Below are 19,424 nucleotides of genomic sequence, written 5' to 3'. Positions count from 1 at the left end.
ATTCACCACACCACAGATCATTTTTATTTGGTTAAATCTATTGCCTCGACATCTTCTAAACTGGCTTTACTGCTTTATTAGTATGCAGTGGTTTTTGTAGGTGGATGAATAGCTAATGAAAGTGAATAGAATATGAAACAAAAATGAATGTATTGAAACAGTTAGGCTAAAGGAGCACTTTGATTCCAATTCGACGCGTACAATATGTTCTAGACGCTGATCAACTTGCATGACATTCACAACAAAACAAGGTCTTCTTATAATGAGACTTATGAGAGGACTTACGCGAGAAATACAAAACACAAGAGATGTCACAATAACATACATTAATTTTGAATTTTTCACATGAAATTTTTTATTTATTTTTACACGATTTTTTTAACCAAAACCGAAATCCCCTTCAACCTTCACGCAACGACCCTATTCCATTGCTTGCACTGAGTTAACTCTAAACGATAACAGATGGCAATTATTTTGTCTAATGCATTTGCAACAGCTAGGTGGCGTTGCTGGTAGTGAAATGAAAAAAAAATCTAAATAGCGTTTTTAATAATTCAAGGTTAGCCGTTACCTTCTATCAAATAAAGTAACGCATGGAAAACAGAAGAGCTGTAAATACAAATCTTTATGATGATACATCTAATGGTCGTAGGCGAGTATAATAGTACGTATAGCAATAAACATCGACAACCAATAACCAACCGAAGCGGTAATCAGCATTTAGGGGATCTGTAGGAAGAATATAAACATATTCAAAACATGGCAAGAAATCCAACGTGAAAGAAAAAAGAAAAAGAGAGCCGCCGGTGCGATAGGCTTTCCTCATTTGCATGCGATGGCCATGCCACTCTATCTGGTTACAAGTGGAAAGCCATCAATTTTTGAACGCTAAGAGTCCATTACTTAAGCGGAAACTTTTCTTATCCAATTCAGTTTCACATTATGGTAATTTGCGGCCTGCGCCTTTAACGACTTGTCGGGGCGACGTCGTCCTATCGTTGACTTGACTCTTTATTACTACTCAAACGACGGACGATGGCCAGTCGCCATTTCAATTCCCAACCAGAAAAGAAGTAGGTAGGGTAGGAAGTAGGGCTCTATAGTAGTCTACAGTCACCTGCCTCTTTATTTACACTTCATGAATAAAAGTTTCGTGTTGCCTTTTATTTCCTTGTTTTGTTTCTTCTCCTTGGTCCCCGCTGCCCGAAACAAAAGTTACCCGTCGCGATGGAGAACAACTCGACACCGGAGGAGGTCAAGTCCGAGCCGAGTGGTAGGCAACAGCCGAGTGGGGCTGATGATGGCCGGTGGTGGTCCCGGTTCAAAGCACTTGGTCACGGCCTGCTGGAAGCGGTGGGTCTTCGCAAAAAGAATAAGTAAGCAATTTATCTCAAAAGCCCTTGTTAAGAAGCATAACACAATGCACACCGACCGGAGAGCTAGTCAACTCATTTCTTCTCTCTTTGGCCCACACACACCCCCATCATAGGAATCCATTGGGCGAACATTCGGAATCCTGCCACCTCGGAGGTGAACCTGACCATCTCGCCACGCAGTACAAACATTATTTGCTGTAAGTCATCCAGCTTCTTTGTGTTGGATTCTCCCCCCGTTGTGGCTGAGTCTTTCCAAAAACCTGTTCCATGCATCATCCCAATTGGGTTTTCACATTTCACAGCCCAGCACATTTTTATCTTTTCTTTTTATTATTGGCAGAGAGAAATTGGGACTGACAAGTAAAGATGTCGAAGAGGAGCCATCGCCACCAGCAGAAGCTCAGGAACGACTCGAGTTTATCGAGTGAAGTCACTGCAAACCAAAGAGAGCCGAATCCTTTGCTACCAAAACTTGCCGTGTTGTATTTTGTTTCAATTGAAAACAGAATTCTCGCAGCAATACATTAAAGGTCGAGGAAACGTGAAAATACCCTTGCATTAATCAAACAAAATTCCCAATTGCCCAAAACAACCACCAAAATGTTTCGTGAATCGACGTTTTTCTTAATAACGCAGCAGCGCCCAGTATTGAATAGTTGTTCTAAAATAAGAAGAGAAGGCGTGAACGCGCTTATTAAAATCCTTCCGCGTTCGGCCGCATTTGCGTCCGGTTACGACACGGTCCGAGAGCCTCTTGTGCAGCGCGAGTTGCGCCGCGTATTTTATTCAAAATCGTAAAAGAATCAAAAGAAGAAGAAGAAGAAGAAGAAGAAGAAGAAGAAGTGGGGTCATTTCGTTTCTTCTTTTTCGCAACCAACCCATCGGCGTAGTTTCCCTGCCGTCGAATTCCGAAAGGGAAAGAAACAAGGCGAAGAATCGTATAATAAGAGCATTATAATAAACATATTATTCTTCCATCATTTCTGGGATTTATACAGAAATGCAGGATGAATGGTGGATGGCGGATGGATGACTGGTGTGGTGTGTATAACATGTACCTACGTTAACAGGGAGAGACTGGCTCGTTCGGCTCGTAAATAATCAGCCCGGACCCTGCGTGGCCTTTATGGATCGTGAATGTTGACGGGCGCCACTTCCGATGGCGTATAACGCGCCCGGCTATATGGCGTCCACTTTTAAATACGCGGTCGACGTGTGAGTGAGTAAGAGCTAACTTTGGAGTTGCCCACATCCTCGTAAAATTCCTAAACTCAAAAATAATGATAAAAAATAAAAAAAAAAAAAAAAGGTTTTCTCCGTTTCTAGGCGATATACGTAAAGGTACCGTTCGTGGTCTATACACTCTCCAGGGAAAAAAAGGTGAACAAGAGATATCGCCCAAATTGAAATTTTCAAAAATGATACAAAAGTCGGGAGTAGTACGTGCGTCCAAGTTGCAAATCCATTATAGGAGCTTTCTCAAGGTGGCTAGGAAAACTGCGTAATAAAAGCCTGTCGTCGACATTGCGTATAAGCAATGTACACCTTATCATGCGCGTTCTGCAGGTGAGTTCTCGGCAGCAACTTGTTTCTTTCCGTGTCTCCGGGGACCCCGTTAGGACATAAAAACGCCAAAGATGTTAAAAAAGGGGGGAAACGAGACCGCCACACATTTATAAAAACTATCGAACAAAAACCTCTTAAATTTTGTTGAAGGTTCAAAATTCTTACAAAAAACGTCTAGTTTCTTCTTATTTTTCCTCGGAAAAAAAAATATACATTAGATGAAAAGGGATGAATACCTGATGAAAAAAAACAACATTTGAAATGGTCAACAACAATCCAGAAATAAATAAAAATACAAGCGCACCCAAGAGAGAGAGCTAGAGAATACGAAGAAGACGAAAGGGGGAAAAAAAAGAAAAAGAAAAGAGAATAAAAGATGAGGCAAACAAATTCTGGAACACCGAGGAAGAATAAGAAAGGTTGACAAAAGGCCGCGCTCGTTAGATGTGGATGCTTATCAACAGACAGACGGACACACAGACACGGAGTTGTGAACCTTGTCACTACGGCTGTTCATCATTCCGCTGTTCCGCGTACGCAGCCAAGTCTTCCTAAATGTCTACAAATGTGTCGAGCGCCAGAGAGAGAGATGGAAGGCACCAACATGGACAGAATAAAGGCAAAAAGAGAGAAGAGAGACCCACTAAATGAAGAAGAAGATGGGCAAAGATGTTATATAAGAACCAAAAAAAAGAGAGAGAGAGAGAGAGAGCAAAAGCAGGCTGAAGAGGTTAGCCACGTGTAAATCGGCTTTAAAAGGGGAAAAAAACGAAGAAAATGTGTCTCTCCGAAGTAGAAGAAGAACCGAAGGGGGGATGTGTATAATAAGATGGGGCTCTGTTCTGTGTGTGTGTAAATATATTATTATATACATCTATAGTTGTAGTGGTAGTATTATATGTATATAAATAAATGTATGTATATCTCATTTGACCCTTTGGGGGTTTCGACTGTAGCTATATCTGTTCCTGGCGTAGTTGGAGAAGAAACAGGAGAGAGCTCCAGGATGTTGTTGTGTGTCGGATGACCTACAAAAATGGGAGGGAGCCCTTGATCTATCCAGCAGCCGGACTATCCAACACAAAAAAACGACGAGACCTAGTCGTCGTCCTTGTCTCTTTGCTCTATCGGACAGAGAAAAAAAAAAATAATCCGAAGAAGAAGAACGTCGACAGGTCGAGCAATCACGACGTATCCCATACATTTCGTTCGTGTATAGCGGACACGCTGATGCGGACGGCCCCCAGAGAGAAGAAGAAGAAGGAGAAGAAGAAAAAAAAACTAATGACGACGCAGAAGAGGAAAAAGCTGCTGGATGATACACCTATTTCAACCTCTACGCTACGACTTGTCGATGCTAAATAAAGGATATGCGAGTTGTATTCTTTTTTTTTTAAGAGGAAAAAAAAAGATAACGAATGAAAAAAAGAAGAAAGAAAAAAAGGCGTGAGGCATATAAAAGCAGAAGATGTCGGAGAGTGAACTGACCCGAATCGCTAAAGGGCCCCGCAACAGGAGAATAAGAAGTGGGGGGCGATGGATGGGGGCAGCAATGAATAAAATCGTGATTATATAGCCAACACACAAAAGGATATATTGCAACTGTGAAGCTATATATCTGTGGCTGGCTTTTGATATCCAAACGTCGCAACCACAAATTCTTTGGGCATTTAAAAATAAAACGAAAAAACTTCAGACCATTAACAGAAGTATAGCCGGAACGGAAGACTCGCAATGCGCAAAAAAAATAAAAAAATAAAATAGAAGAAAAAAAAAAATCCCGCGCGTAAATCAAACAAACTTTTGAAGAAATAAAATAAAACTTTGAACGAGACTGGCATCTTTTTAGATTGAGGTCCACCTTGACGATTCAATCAAGCACCACCTCCTCACACAGCAGCAGCAGCAGCAGCAGCACGGAAGGGGGAAGAAAGAAAGAAAGAAGAGGGCGTGTTGAAAAGGGCTGTACACATTTATAGCGCAAGGCCGTAATGATAACAGTCTTTATATTAATGATCTCAAAGGAGGGAGTTGATGGCCGACGACCGCAAGCGTCTCGTTTCCCCCTTTGATTTGTATACATGTCCTTCTTTTTCCTACACACGACCCTCTTTATATAAGTCTTAAATCCTCTTCCCTTTTTGACTTCCAATAAACATCACGGGTGCACAAATAAAATAAAAAGGAGAGAGAGAGAGAGAAAAAAAAAACACGGAGAAAATTGAGCCAAACGTGGATCGACTACGACAATTCCATCGGTCCGCAAAGAGGCGCAACAACAACAAAAGGAGCCGGACGTTAAAGGAAAAAAAAAACAGAAAAATGTTACAAACGTAAAAGGAAAGGCGCGGTCAGAAATGGAAAGAAAGAAAGAAAGAAAGAAAACAGCCGCACAGTTTTCGTCCCGTCCGCGTCGAGCTGGCCTCTCTTGGCGTGTGATTAAACATGACATCAAACACGTGGGAGCCATTGGCCGTGTCATCTCACGCTGTTAGCGCCGACAGATATTGCGCTGTGATATATTACAAATGCTCTTCTTTTTTTCTTCGCTCCGGGCCGTTTTCCTCTTTGGCTGAGCTGGAGAAAAAACCAAACAAAAAAATCCGACATTCTTGCGCGTGAAGTGGAGAACTCCATCTCTTTCTATATAGCTAGCGCTGTTTGGCGTTGGCCCTCTCTTTCATCCGCTTCTACACACACAACTGGCTGTTAGTTTTTGTTGTTGTTGTTGTTGCACAACGCAGCGGCTGGTGGACATAATTCTTGCCTACCGTCGTCTCGCTCGATTCTTTGATCTATGGTTTAATTATAAGAATAAGACGCTGTACACTGAAGAGAGCGCGTGCGGGACGGAATATATAACGTAGGAGTCTATACGGTACTTTGCCAGGCTCCTGAAAATAGCTATGCGCTTTAGCTTCTTCCCTTTTTCTTCTCTCTCTCTCTCTTTTGCGTTCGTGACGATTTGTATCGCATATTTTCACGTCGCCATCATTCCTCGAACTAAAGCCTTCCCCCCCCCCCTCTCTTGTGTTCCGGCACGCTGCTGCTGCTTAAATAGCGCCGAATAGATTTATATCCTCGGCTCTGCCCCGGCAAAGTTTCTCTCGTCTTTTGCCCATCACTTTGTATAATAATCCTCTCCATCGCTTCAATGATCGACTCGGATGATACAATCGTTACGGCGGTGGTGGCGGCAGCCGCGGGATTTGCGCTCATCTTCTTTTTTCGATTATTAACATTTTTTTTGTTTTGTTTTGTTTCTGTTTCCCCGGCCCCTTTTGCCATGTTATTATTGCGTTGTATTATTTCCTATGGCTATAGATCTCTTTTGTTTCTCTCTTTCCTCGTTATAATACTACACAACTGAATGGCTCGTGATGATGAAGCCCATCAGGATAGAATATAACCTGTCATCGGGCGCATCTTTTCTTTCGGGAAACAAAAACAAAACGAATCGATGTCTTTCTAATCTGGCGAGCTGCTGAAATGCTAATGCGAAAAAATACAGTTGAAAAGCCGCAGGTCCTTTCCCACACAACCCAAGAGCAGGCAACTATAATAAAGTAGAGACGATAGACTAATAGAGAATAAGACCCATTACAACAGTATAATATTAAGAAGAAAAAAAAAGACTGACCAACTTTTTTTGGTTTTTATTTATTCCCCGCTTTCATCTTATTATCGGGTCGTCCCTTATTCATCTCGGATGATTAACTTGAATGTCTAGCCCACAGCTGATGATGGGGAGAGTAGAGAGAACTGCTTATAAAAGAAAAAAGGAAAAATAATATTATAAAAGAGGCAGCCCCTTTTATCGGGCGGTAATAGGGCCGTTGAACACGGGTATGTGTATGTCCTTGGTGTCTAGTATCTACTCATAGCGCCATTTATTTCCCATTTGTTGAATTGTTGATTGCAGGTTGTCCGGGGTTCCTGGGCATTGTGTTGCGCTGGAATCCGTTACCATCCAACTATTACACACACACACGTTAAAGAGAGACCCACGTTATAATATTTACTACACTATCCACCTGAGAGAATGTATAGTGTGTGTGTGTACGTTTATAAGAGGCAGAAAGTCGTGATTGTTCTCACCTGTCATCGCCCTTGAAGATATATATTCGAAAGTTGACCAATATTCCTGGGTGGGATGGTATAAATCACGGTGATTAGCATTCTTCCTCTTCCATCTCTTCCTGTAGTTAGAAACGCGGTATATACACCATCAGTACCTCCAATTTGGTTGGGGGCACCGAGAGAGAGCTGGAAAGGGGGGGGGGGGGGTTGTATGAAGATGAGGACCGACCATCAGCCCGTTCTTATTGGCTATTGCACACAGCAATTAATGAGTACACATTCAGCCACGGTGAAAAACAAAACCAAAAAGGGCCTTTTGGGAGAGTTGAGGACAAAGAGGGCGGTATAGATGAGGAAATATACCTTGTGTGTGTAGTACTACTACACCAACACCAACAACAAAATCAAACAAAATGGAAGAAGAAGAAGAAAATTCCCAACAAATTCAAGCCAAAAATCCGACCATAAGGGACCCGATCCAAAAAGAGAGGCAACTTTTTTCTTTTCCTCTTCTGATTTCCCTCCGCCTCTTGTAAGTTTTCCTTCGGTCGCGGTGAAAAGAGAAGAAAAAAGCAAAAAAGCAAAAAAACAAAACATTTTCGAGCTTCGACTTCTTTTTATCTTTTTCAACACGGGCGGCCGCCCATGGTGATTATTATTCGTGGCCTTGTTTCGTCTCCTCTATACAGGTAATCTTCTCTTTCTCTCTCTCTCATGTTGGTTATTCTGAGAGGGGGGGGGGGTATAGATTCTTTACATATTAGAAGAGGGGGGTACACATCATTGTCTTGAAATCAAGTCACGGCTCCAACCCAAAAAATGAGGTTTAAAAATAGCTCTGGATAAAAACTCATCCGTCGCAGGATCATTTCTTGATGTCCGGTCGTCACAAATAAATAAATTAAAAAAAGAAAAAAAGAAAAGAATTTGCCAGGGACATTGCGCTTCGTCTGGAATAGTGCTGTAATAGCTGTCTCTCTCTTTCTCTCTCTCTTTCTCTCTAGCTATATTTATATATGACCGCGCTTAGATGTATACTATTTATATCCCTGACTATGCTGAGATAATAACGACAAACGTGACTCGGCCATCATATTGTGTCCGCGACTTTGGGCTGTTACTGTCAGGGGGGAAAACCGTTTCACATTCGCCGGCTGTTGTTGTTTGGCCGGAGCTTGTTAGATATATATGTGTGGGACTGGCAAGAACAAGAACACACAGCTCAAGAACTTGTGCTCATATCACTGTGTGCTATAATGAGATTCAAGTGACGACGGACTGTCGAGCAACGATAAAAACCTCCAAAGAAAAAACAAGGAAATTCTTTTTCTGTCGTTCCCCTTTGGCGAACTGTTGAACAAGAGAATAAAGTCGGTCGAATCGTGATGATCTTTTCTCCGACTCCGACTCCCACCCATCAGTTCACAGGGCGAGAAATGAAATCCGAGACTGTGGCAGTATGGCAGCAGCATATATATACTACTGCCATCAACCATTCAACAAAAAAAAGTATCGAGTCAGCCCAAGCTGTTTCACGTTGGGGCTCAACGTGTGTGACAAGTGCGAAACGTGTTGTGTGTGGGGGGGCCTCCTTGGCTGGGCGCTGGGCTCTGCTCCAGTTGACAATTTGTCGTGGAGATCTCTAACCTACATCCATTCGAGGCGCTCGTTTCCAGCCAATAAACAAGACAAACCTTAGTCCTTTCGACTCTCGACTCGACTGCAGAGAGAGCGAAAGAAGAGAAAAGACAAGGATAGACGAGGAATTTCAAGCTGATGGGCGGCGATGATGGATTTGCGAGCTCTGCCGCAGCTAAAGGCGACACGTGTTACGCTCGCCTTCAGCCAGCCAGCAGCACAGCCAACAGCTATAGCTTTTCTCTCCATTTCAAAAGTGTACACAAGTGTAGCGCATAAGTCACCCATTATACGCCATTTCTCTTCTAGACGGAAAAGAAAAAACAAATTCGAATTTTAAAAACCCCAAAAAAGAATTTTGAAATTTATTCCGCGGTTTCTTGGATTTGACGGCTCGATTCGATCCAGCACTTTCGGGTCGCGTTTAATTCGGGCGGCTTCTTATTTGATATAATAACTCGGCTTCATCTCGTTTGCCTGATAATGTCTGCCGGCCCCGGCGTGAGTTTTTTTTTCTTTCTTTCTCCCCCCTTCCGTGACGGAAATGACCTCCGCGCCATATCCTCCGTAAAAGTCATCATCCACCACCACCACCACCATCACCACCGACTTTTTCTCGGTGGTGGTACACATAGCAAGGTATTGCACGCATCGGCCGTAATACGTGCCGAATTTACACATGCCAACAAGACGGGGAATGTTGATGAGGGTGGCATAGAATTCTTATTTTCGACTTGGCCTTTCGACATTTTCTTGCGCATCGACTTGTAAAAAGAAGAAGAAGAAGAAAGGGGGGGCCCTTTATTATTTTTCTTCCAGGCTATACATTTATATCTCTTTTCCTTACAAAAAAAAAAGCTGAAGAGTTCAAATTTACAAGAATATAGAAATCTCTTTTTCTCCTCTTCTTCTTCCTTGAAAAAAGAAAAGAAAGAAGGTTACCTCTTTTTCAACCCCCTCTTGACCCCCCCTCTCTCTCCGGAGCGTTCCTCTTTTGTTTGGACCTGCTGGATGGCTCTGGCTGGCTCTGGCTGGCTGCCTAGTGCACCCAAAGACAATTCATCTTGAGCCGTGGGCTCATCTATTTGCAGGTGGGTGGTGTGTGTACAGTGCCGTTTTCTCCAAGTTTTCTGGAGAGGAGAATCCCCCCTTTAGGAATAAAAGGCTGGCCCGTTCCCGCCCACCTCTCTGCTTCTTGCCCATATCGAAAAAACCAAAAAACCTCCTCTTAGACAGTTTAAATTGTGTGGGTTTTTTCTTCTTCTTCTTCTAAACAACACAACCCAAATATTCCTTATAGCCTCCCTCCTCCATCAGCACCGCCTCATATCCTACCTCTTCTCTCAACCCACCTTTTATCCCCTGACCATTTTCTCTTTTGATTCTTCTCTCTCTCTCTCTCTCTCTCTATTTGAGAGACGGAGGTTGAGGGGATGATTTGTATTTATTTATTTTATTATTTCTCTGTTGGGGAAACAAAACGAAAAAGAAAAGGGGGGATGAATGTGATTGAATATCTATACGGCGACTGACCGACAGACTATACAAGAGAGGAACAGGTATTTCTATTCCCCCCCTCCCTCTATGTATGTAACGGTGTTGACGTAAGCGAGTTGAACAAGTCCGGCAAACAGGTTGCGCCGAAGAGCCGAGCGATCGAATTCTGATTGCTGGCAACAAGTCGATTACAAATTGACGCGCTATAAAAACCGAAATAAAACAAGGAAATAACAAATGTTATACGCGCGCGTACAAATCAATAAAACAAAAGGGGGAAAACACCTGAAGAACTCGTTCTGCTGCTGATCTCCATCTCGGTTAGAAAAAGAATGTTTCTTTTTCACCTTTTGGTTTTTATGGAAGAAATCTATTCTACCTCCGATAGCCAATGAAAAGAAGATGGAAACAGTTTAGATGGGGCCGCCGAGATTTCGTGTTTTTTTTCTTTACAGACCGTGAAAGAGACCGCGGCACTCTTTTTCTTTTTCTCCTATTTTCTCTCACAACCAAAATACAGTCGAAGAAAATAAAACCAACAAACCAAACATTTACATTGAACGAAACGACGTATCAATCGCGATGCTGACCATAGAAAACAGTTTCTTTTTCTGTTTTTCTATATACAGTCGGCACAAATAATGGAATTAAACACGGGCGGCCGGAGATCGGAATAGAGTGGAATTTGATGTAGCTTATCAATGCCAGCTTTTCTTCAGAGTCTATGCACAACCTGCTGGAACCTACTAGTCTATACTAAGAAAGAAGGGGGGGGGGGGCAGCAGCGCTGCTGGAACCGCTGGATGATAGTTTGTTCTTCGGGTTATGTGTGTGTGCACACAGACGAAAGGAGAGAGAATAGAGTATGCGAGGCTATAGGACATATGCATGAAGTGGAAAAGAAAAAGAGAGAGAGAGAGTTGAGGGGGTTAAGAACTTGACCTACTGCTGGCGACCGCGTCAGCTTCCGCTATAAATTACAGTCGTAGATTGAAATGAGGTTCCCCTTTTTCTTCTTCTTCTTCATTCTTTCGAGCCTTTAGAAAAAGAAACAAACTACACACACACACACACACAGTTTCTCTGAGCTGTGTCTAACCCCCTTCGTCCCTTCCTCACCACAAATAAGGCCAAAAAGAAAAGAAACAAGTGCACCTTTCTCGTTAGATTCGACAGTGATTTCCCCCGTTTTCTTTTTCTTTCCCCCTCGTCTTCTAGAAATGCACCGGCTCCAGCTTTTTATTTTATTTTCTGTGGTTTTACCGAGAAAAGAAGAAGAAGAAGAAAAAAACGATGATAATAAATCGTCTCCTATTTTGTCGGATCGTAGCGGATGATTATTTCCCGCATGTTGACCTATTTGATTTATATTTAAATTCCATTTTTCTTTTTTATCAATTGTCAGACTTGGTTGCCCCACCACCCAAGAGGAGTCACTGAAAAATAAAACAGAAAAAGATGTAACGCCAACAAAATTTCTCGACGCATCTTTATCGCCAGGACGGTAAAAATCACAGCAGCGGCGGTTCAGCGCTGGCCTCGTTCATTGATGCGCTGTGCGGTCGTTGTTGATGTGCATGTTGTCTGTGGCTCTTGTGTTTGCCCAAACAACAACATCGTCGTCCCTTATTAGGCTTTATGTGTGTACAAACAGTGTAAGGTGGAACCGCGCTTGGCCGGGCACACAGCAGTCGCTAAGGTCCGTGTTTGTCTGTTGTGTATTAGCGGCCGTGAATGTGTTTGCCCGCGGTTTTCCCCACTCGTTTTTTTTTTGTTTTTTTTTGTTTTGTTTTTCCGTTTACGATTTACAGCCAGAAAAATGTTCATTGAAAGAAAGAAAAAAATATTTCGGCTTTTGGTGTGTGTATGTGTGTGTGTGTGTGTTGGCGGTGTAGATGAGACGGCGACGCCGCCGCGGCGCTCCATTGGTCCGTTTCTCCCATCTTTGTGCATCCTATGGCGCAAGAGTGTATGCCGCGCTGCCGTTTATTGAGACTCTATGCTGTTTTTTTTTTCTTCTTTTTCTTTTCCTCTCGGTTTATTTATTTATTTATTTTTTCTTTTTACTTTAAGAGTCTTATTGTAAATTCACGCTCTCTCGACGTCGTGGCGGGATCTCATTTGGTTACGGCACGATATAATTACCTGGAGCCGTCGTGGGGCTCGCCAAACAACCGAAACTATTCGAACCACTATACCAGCACCAGCTCAACAACAACAACAACATCGGAGCGAGAGGCAAAACACTAACGCCGAAAGAGAATGAAAAAAGACGGGCGAAGCCGAAGGCCGCGCTCAAGCTCAATTAAAAAAACAAAAAAAAAAGAATCGACCAGAGATGAAGAGGAATTCGGTTTCAAAGGGGAGGGAAAAAAAAAGATTTCACCATCAGGGAAGAAAAAGAAAAAACAACTTAAATTTTTCGAAAAAATATGTGGGACAAAATGAAACGAGCGTACGGTACAAATACACGTAGGAGAATTTTCTAATCAGACAGGTTGATTATCACATTTATACTACGCGGGCTTTATTCGCGCCCAGCTCAACTCCGATGTACACTCTGCCGGGGAATGAACCATTAAATCTCGGTGTGAAAACACACCGAGTCCCTCCGATAGAAGTCGAGTTCGTAGAAATAATAAGAAAAGAAATAAAGAATTGGTGAGATGGTAGAGTCTAACGGAACCCATCATCATCATCATCATTGAGCCCAGCCCTCCTGCGGACGATCGCTAGCAGCTCTTCATATTATACGCATGTTGAAGACGTGCATATTACAACTGGTGTCTACAATGTAATACGCTGGTATTTTTAGAATCAATTGAATCAGCGCCAAATTAACAGGGCCATCAAGGCCGGCCACCAGATATCCCGCAAATTGAGAGGCAGGGAAGGAATGACGATTAAACAAAATTGGGGCAATTCATTTCAATCGGTCAAGAGTATTTGTTTTGGGGATTTTTGACGAGGAGGTGCCGGTGTGGCGGCAGATCCCTTTTCCACGAAATTTTAAAATTCAAAAGTATTGTCGAATTTGATTGTTTACCCACAAACAAAGTTGTGAGCTACAAAACAAGCCTGATCTGCAGTCGTTCAACAAATGAGTTGTTTAGTAACTGAGTCATCAAAAACGCCAAGAGAAAAACAGTTCCAGTCAACCGCCTTGCTCACGAATAATGGGACTCTGCACTATGTCACGATTCATAACCGCCGTAATCAACGCCACGAAATAGTCAACAAGGAAGAATAGAACGTCCTACCTTTAAGCCTGGGAAATACAGCCAGGCATCCACTGTAAGTGCTCCATCCGAAGACTAGTTGAATCCACTAGACGAGACAGGGATAAGGGTGTCCTCGTGACTGCACCCACACCAAGAGCTCCGTAACTCGATCGGTAGTTTCTCCAATCAAAGATGGATGCTGTTTATCTAAATCAAAAACAAAAAAATGGGTTACGAAAAATATTAAAAGGACCCACAAGTAAGGAAAAATTGGAAATGAGAAAGTGGGTAAACCCTAATTGTTAAAAAACAGAAGAATTTAATGTTGCCATACAAACTGCATTTTTGCAAAGTCATGCTTATTAAATACCTAGCAGGTCACATGAAAATTTGTAACAAAAATCATTACCCAAAGGATGACATTGATGTTATTGGTGATGACAGGTGAATACTAGCACAAGCAAAACTTGCATAATATCTTGTGGTTATGATGGCTACCCAGCCATCATAACTCCAACTAAATAAGCTCCAAATCTGCACAAAGGAAATAAAGGTTACATAGTGCAAACAAACCGCCATGCATTACACGATAAATGCTAGCCAGGAACTAACATCTCACAAACAGTTTTACCTCTTTATTTGAACTCCCATAATCATTCTATTACAATTCTTAGTTTTATATACCTGCTTAGCAGCACGGAGTATCTATTCAGCTATTCTATAAAGAACCACGACACCAGCGAGTTGACACACGACCACATTTCTGTAAAGACACAAAGACGAAAGCAACCGACACTAATCTTAAATTGGCCAGACTTCAGATATTGATAGAAATGATAATAAATAATTGTAGACGAAAACCGCCGAAATTAGACCCTCCAGGAGTCTCTTGAAAGCCAGGAGGGAATAACTATTAGATATTAGATACTCCGCTATTTTCAGTAATTAAGTCTATACAACAAAGCATCGTAAACAATTTGTCCGGCAGCCGGAAACAGACTACCTTAGATCCATTTGCTAATTTGGTCGCGTCCGCCGTGAATGATTGATGTTCTGTTTGGTTATGAATCAATTGTGCTAGCGTACATAACAGAATTAGCGACACACACACACACAAACGAAAATGGCTTTCGCGTTCGACTGCTGTACGTATTTTTATATAGACAGGCCGACAATGTTGTTTGCGCTTTTTTAGGAGCCATAACGGCGAGGAACAGGAGCGCGGCAGGAGTCTGGCAAACACAACACCTGATCGTCACGGCCAAAACTTTTATTGTTTATTTCTAATTTTATTTGTGTGTGTGTGTTGTGTTTCCCAATTTCCCGTGGCACAGATGATGAGAGGCCCTCACCCTCCCGATGATCCGCATCATCCCATTCAGATGAGTCATCAGACCGCTAATGAAAGGTGAAACACACGACTGCTGTTGCTCACAAGAACATTCAGGGCTCGCTGAGGTAACCCAATAGCCCATTTTTATTTGGGGGAATGGGGAAGAGGTAGAGGAGGGGGGGGATTTGGAATGACGTGAATAAAGGGAGAGAGAGCTCGTCTAGGTGTAACATATGCGAGTCCCTATTGTCTCTTACCTCACATGTGAGCACGTTAAAAGGCAATAGGAAATAAATACAAGCGTAACTATAAGGGATGACGGCCGGCATTTTACCCCCCATCCGATTCCACAAGGGGCAATAACACCACACGGCCCAGCAGTGAGAGAGTAGGGTGGTCCCTTTCTATATATTCTTCTCCTACACAAGTCCTAAATGGAGTTAACAGAGGGTAAACTGTGTCCACAAAAGAAAGAGAGAGAGAGATAATTAATGGCATGCGTTACTGTCATGTGCAGACCCTGCGCTCCTCTCACGGACGATATGTCTAGTAGTATTAGGGTGCCCCCTTTATTTAATAGGTATGTGTGTGTGTGTGTGTGTTCCAGCAACAGTGGCCGAGAGAGAGAGAGCCGGCCCGAAACAAAAAAAAAAAAAGGAAAACGAGAAGGTGGATGAGTGTGTGTGTGCCCAGCTCACATATGAGCTGACCGAGGAAAGAAAAGAATGAAACAGGGTGGCTCGGGTGAGTCGACTAATTTGTTTCATTTTCATATGATATATATCTCATCTCTCTCTCTCTCTCTAGATATATATACCTGCGCAGGCTGGCCCCCTTTTCTCCATGCTTTTTATTCCATTCTTCTCTTTTTATCTTTTTTTTTATTTTTAAAAAAATTTGTTTCTTTCTGTTGGGTGCTGTGTGAAAATTGCCCTCTGACGAAAAAGAAAAAAGAAAAAGAAGAAGGGAATAATATGCATCTAAAATAGATAAACATTTCAGTTTTGGGAGACCCTAGGTGGAAAACACGGAACAAGCGTATCCATTTTCGGCTGCTTAAGGTTTGATTATGGGTGGAAACTTGAACACATGCGCCCTTATGGCCTAGCTATCTCTGCACAGCACTAGAAGAGCCCCCCATCACAACAACATCCATCGCGCTTCTTTTCTTCTTCTTCTTCTTCTTCTCTTTGCCTTTTTCTTCCCGTCTATTACGTCGAATGGTTTGTGCCGACCGAGTCGGAGAAATTAGTATTATTTTTTAAAAGGTACATACAACAAAATCTAACGCAGCAGCAAACGGGAGAATATAAGAGACAGATCGGCTTCTTTCACGCTCTTTTACTTGGTTCAAACCGAGGGCCATACATCATTCTCTCATGTGCATTACACATGTTCCGTACATTTATAATTATTAAAGCGTAAGGGGTTTCCATTATGCACAGCAGATCTCTCTCCAGCATTGCGTCTAATTTACCCCGAGCGTCTGGAAACGAGCGCAACAGCAGCAGCAGCGGCAGTGACTCATTGAACCGGGTGCACCACAGTGTGTCCACAAATAGACAAAGGTGAGTTAACGATTAAAAACGATGACGCAACTGTTACGGGACTCGTTGCGTTGGTGTCTGTCCAACTCTAATAAATAACCTTGTTAGTTCCCATTTCAGTCTGTCGTTTTATTCTTAATTCAGAATTTTCAGATGCTGCTCGTTTTATTTATTGACTTGTGATTGGATACGTCCCCGACGTCCTTCTTCCCTTATGTATTTTTTAAAAAGCGGCGGTTAAGATCGTTGCATACGTACGTACGCACGGCCCGGACCCAGTGGGCGGTCGTGACATCGAAGTCCATAAAAAATAAATAAATAAGTCAATAGATGTGCTGTGTGTGTGTGTGCTGTCCTTAAAGTCCATTAGAATCGAGCGCGGGTCACGAGGAACGGGCAGCGGTAGCACGGCCACCGGGATCGGATGATGCAGGTTCTATAAAGAGTCTCGGACTTGAAACCCCCTTAATAATGCGCTGTGTAAATACATAGTATGATACCCCCGTAAAAGTTTACAAAACAAAACGCATAGGAAACTGTCTGATTCCTATCCAGGCGTGCATAGAGAGGAAAACGACTAGTTTCTCACGTTCCTATCGCATCTATAATTTAGATATTAAAAAAAAAGGGAAAAATGGTTTTTCTTATCTCTCCCGTTTCGTCAACACCCACACGTAGTTTCATTTCGAGACATCTGACGCGCTCACAAGTCGTCTGTCAAAATCCGCAGGTGAATTACCCAACTGCTTTTTTGGGGGTTTTGTTTTTTTAATACGTGATAGTGTTAGCTTGCTGTCAGAAAGTCTGGAATATCTGGAAGTTTTTCGGGGCCCATGAGACGATAAAGACGATTGACATTAACCCACCGCCCAAAAGATAAAAAATAAAAACACCTGCTCCGCACATCATCTCCACCTGCTCTTGTCAAACCCAAACAGAAGGTGTACACACACACACACACTTTTTAAACGAATCAAGAGCACGTAGATAGGCTCTTGATTCAAATTAGTCAAACTATGCGAGACTCTTCTAAACGATGGCATTTTCTCACCTTCTCTTCTTTTTGGAAAAAAAAATTAAAAAAAGGAAATGTTTATCTCGTCTAGAGAAAGTTGGGAAAGAAGCTGGAAATGGTTGGGGAAGAGGGTGGAAGATTCTCAACTCTCACTTGCTGACGGATAAGCGAGCGTAGCGGTTAATGACGAACAAATGGCCGGGCTCCTTCTATTGCTTATAGCAACCCCAAGAAGAAGAAGAGGAATGTTGTATACAACTGGCGAGGATATGCCCTGGGTGGCCAGGGATATGGGAAGTTTGGCGTCAATTAGAGCACCGCCGACACACCCACACACACACACACACACATGATGGGCATCGAGTTTGCGATGAGGATATAGAGCTCTGCTAGAGTCAGAAAAACAGTTATAGAGTAAGAGAGAGAGACGGAGAGCTATAGAAGAAAAGTCATTATTTGCCGGAGCTGCTGGCTGGCCGGCCGGGACCCGCCACCAGTTGTGACGTGACGATGGAATTACTGACGAGTCGGCAAAGCGCCGGGTGATAACGACCCGTAGACTCTTTGAAAAATAACACGGGAGAAAAGAAGGAAAAATAAATAAATAAAACATCTATACGAGAAAGAGAGAGAAATACCTAATTGGTAGCGTCACAGACACTCCGGGCGACGTGGCGTCTATATCGCCCGGCACGTACAGGCCCTTCTTCTTCTTCTTTTTTAGGTGGGGGTTGAAGAAAAATAGACAACAGCTCAATTGAGAATTTTAATAATCATATCAACGACATCGTCATTCAAGCAGCAAACAAAAGAGTCGTCGACGAGCGTCGTCGACGCGCCCACATGCATTTCCGTCGTCTCTTTACACGCCCCCTCCCCCTCGGTAATAATAATAATCATGGGGAGAAAAAAAGAGACTTTCGAATTGATCGTTTTCTGTTTTAAATTTCATCTATTGAATATAGTACTCGCTTTTCCCCTTTGAACTGAAAAATATATATTTTTTTTTGTCGGGGGAGTAGAAAGACCGCAACCAATTTATAGGCCTGACACGCCTTCCGTATCTTCCTCGTTTCACGTAACGTTGGAGGGGGTGGTGGTGGTAATAACACGTTTTATTTATTATTTTTTTAAATCTATTATTACGCGTATTTCTCTGAATTTCATTTCATTCTTTGAAAGATAAAAACACAAAATCGTTCTAGAGGAGAGAGCAAGTAAGGGGTGTACGTGTCTGCTCAATAATTTGACGAGTCAAACGGACGGATGTACAGCAGCCCCCGCTGCATACTTAATTCAACTGTCGGGAGTGGGAGGACATGTGTCACGCGGGAGCCCAATGCGAAAGAAACTTGAGCATCAGGAAACTGTCTTAGATTATCACAAAAAATAAAAGGACGGAAGGAAGGAAGGAAGGAAGGAAAAGAAACTTGAAGAAAGGCAAGTTGGAAAGTGCGCGTTAAGCAGTACAGCATCTGCGACAAAACCCCCTAAACAACAAACAAACGAACGACAGGGCTATAAACAGTACACACCGCGTCCAGGAGCCAGGAGCCCTGTAGCCTGTACCTCAAATTGTGTGTGGGTGAGAGAGAGAGACGTAAGAGGCGGACAACTCGACACTTTTTTCATTCTACATTGAAAAAGTTTACCCCGAGAATAGTGAATCGCGCACTTTGTGATGCCCGGTGTAAGAATATCAACTCACACAAAAGAGCAAGCAGCAGCAGAGAGAGAGAGAGATAGAGACGAATGCAAATGAAATTGGGAGTCTCTCGAACGGTGTATGGCTTCAGTTCACGCCGACAATTTTTAGGGCTGGGACGACGCGCGTGCAATGTTCTTGCGCTTGCATATGTGTGTGTGTGTGTGTGTTCTACATCCGGTAATTAACTGCGTTGCACCAATATGTTTTTTTTATTTTTTATTTTTTTCCTTTCTGGAAGGAGGAGGAGGAGGAGTGGGGTGGGGTTGGGTTGTGGCTTCTTCCAGGAGGGATGGAACACACAGAGGGGATAGAAGGGCGAGCGCGGCCCGTCCCGAATGTCAAATAAACGCAACGGTCCATTTGGAGAAACGACGCCGACACCAAGACGCCCTCCCAACTATGAATAGCTCCTGAACGGTTTGTGTGTGCGTGTGTGTGCGTAC

The 19,424-nt window shown here is 42.8% G+C and overlaps 1 protein-coding gene and 1 long non-coding RNA gene across 2 annotated transcripts; one reads left to right on the top strand and one right to left on the bottom strand.

The window, feature by feature from the left end:
- Window positions 1-131: 131 nt before the first annotated feature.
- On the bottom strand, window positions 132-13,906 carry LOC124314356. Its single transcript, XR_006911182.1, has 5 exons — window positions 13,788-13,906; window positions 13,418-13,585; window positions 7,041-7,141; window positions 6,583-6,916; window positions 132-1,359 (listed from the first exon to the last, which is right to left on the bottom strand). It is a non-coding gene; the product is annotated as an uncharacterized LOC124314356 (long non-coding RNA).
- On the top strand, window positions 1,228-2,232 carry LOC124314297. The gene is made up of 3 exons (XM_046779467.1): window positions 1,228-1,376; window positions 1,490-1,573; window positions 1,717-2,232. The coding sequence occupies exons 1-3, from the start codon at window positions 1,228-1,230 to the stop codon at window positions 1,802-1,804; spliced, it is 321 nt and encodes a 106-aa protein (XP_046635423.1). The 3' UTR covers window positions 1,805-2,232.
- Window positions 13,907-19,424: the final 5,518 nt, after the last annotated feature.

This window comes from Daphnia pulicaria, chromosome 10 (genome assembly GCF_021234035.1).
Source record: "Daphnia pulicaria isolate SC F1-1A chromosome 10, SC_F0-13Bv2, whole genome shotgun sequence".
NCBI classification, from domain to species: domain Eukaryota; kingdom Metazoa; phylum Arthropoda; class Branchiopoda; order Diplostraca; family Daphniidae; genus Daphnia; species Daphnia pulicaria.
Note: the sequence above shows the minus strand (reverse complement) of the source record. Positions and strands in the feature narration are given on the sequence as shown.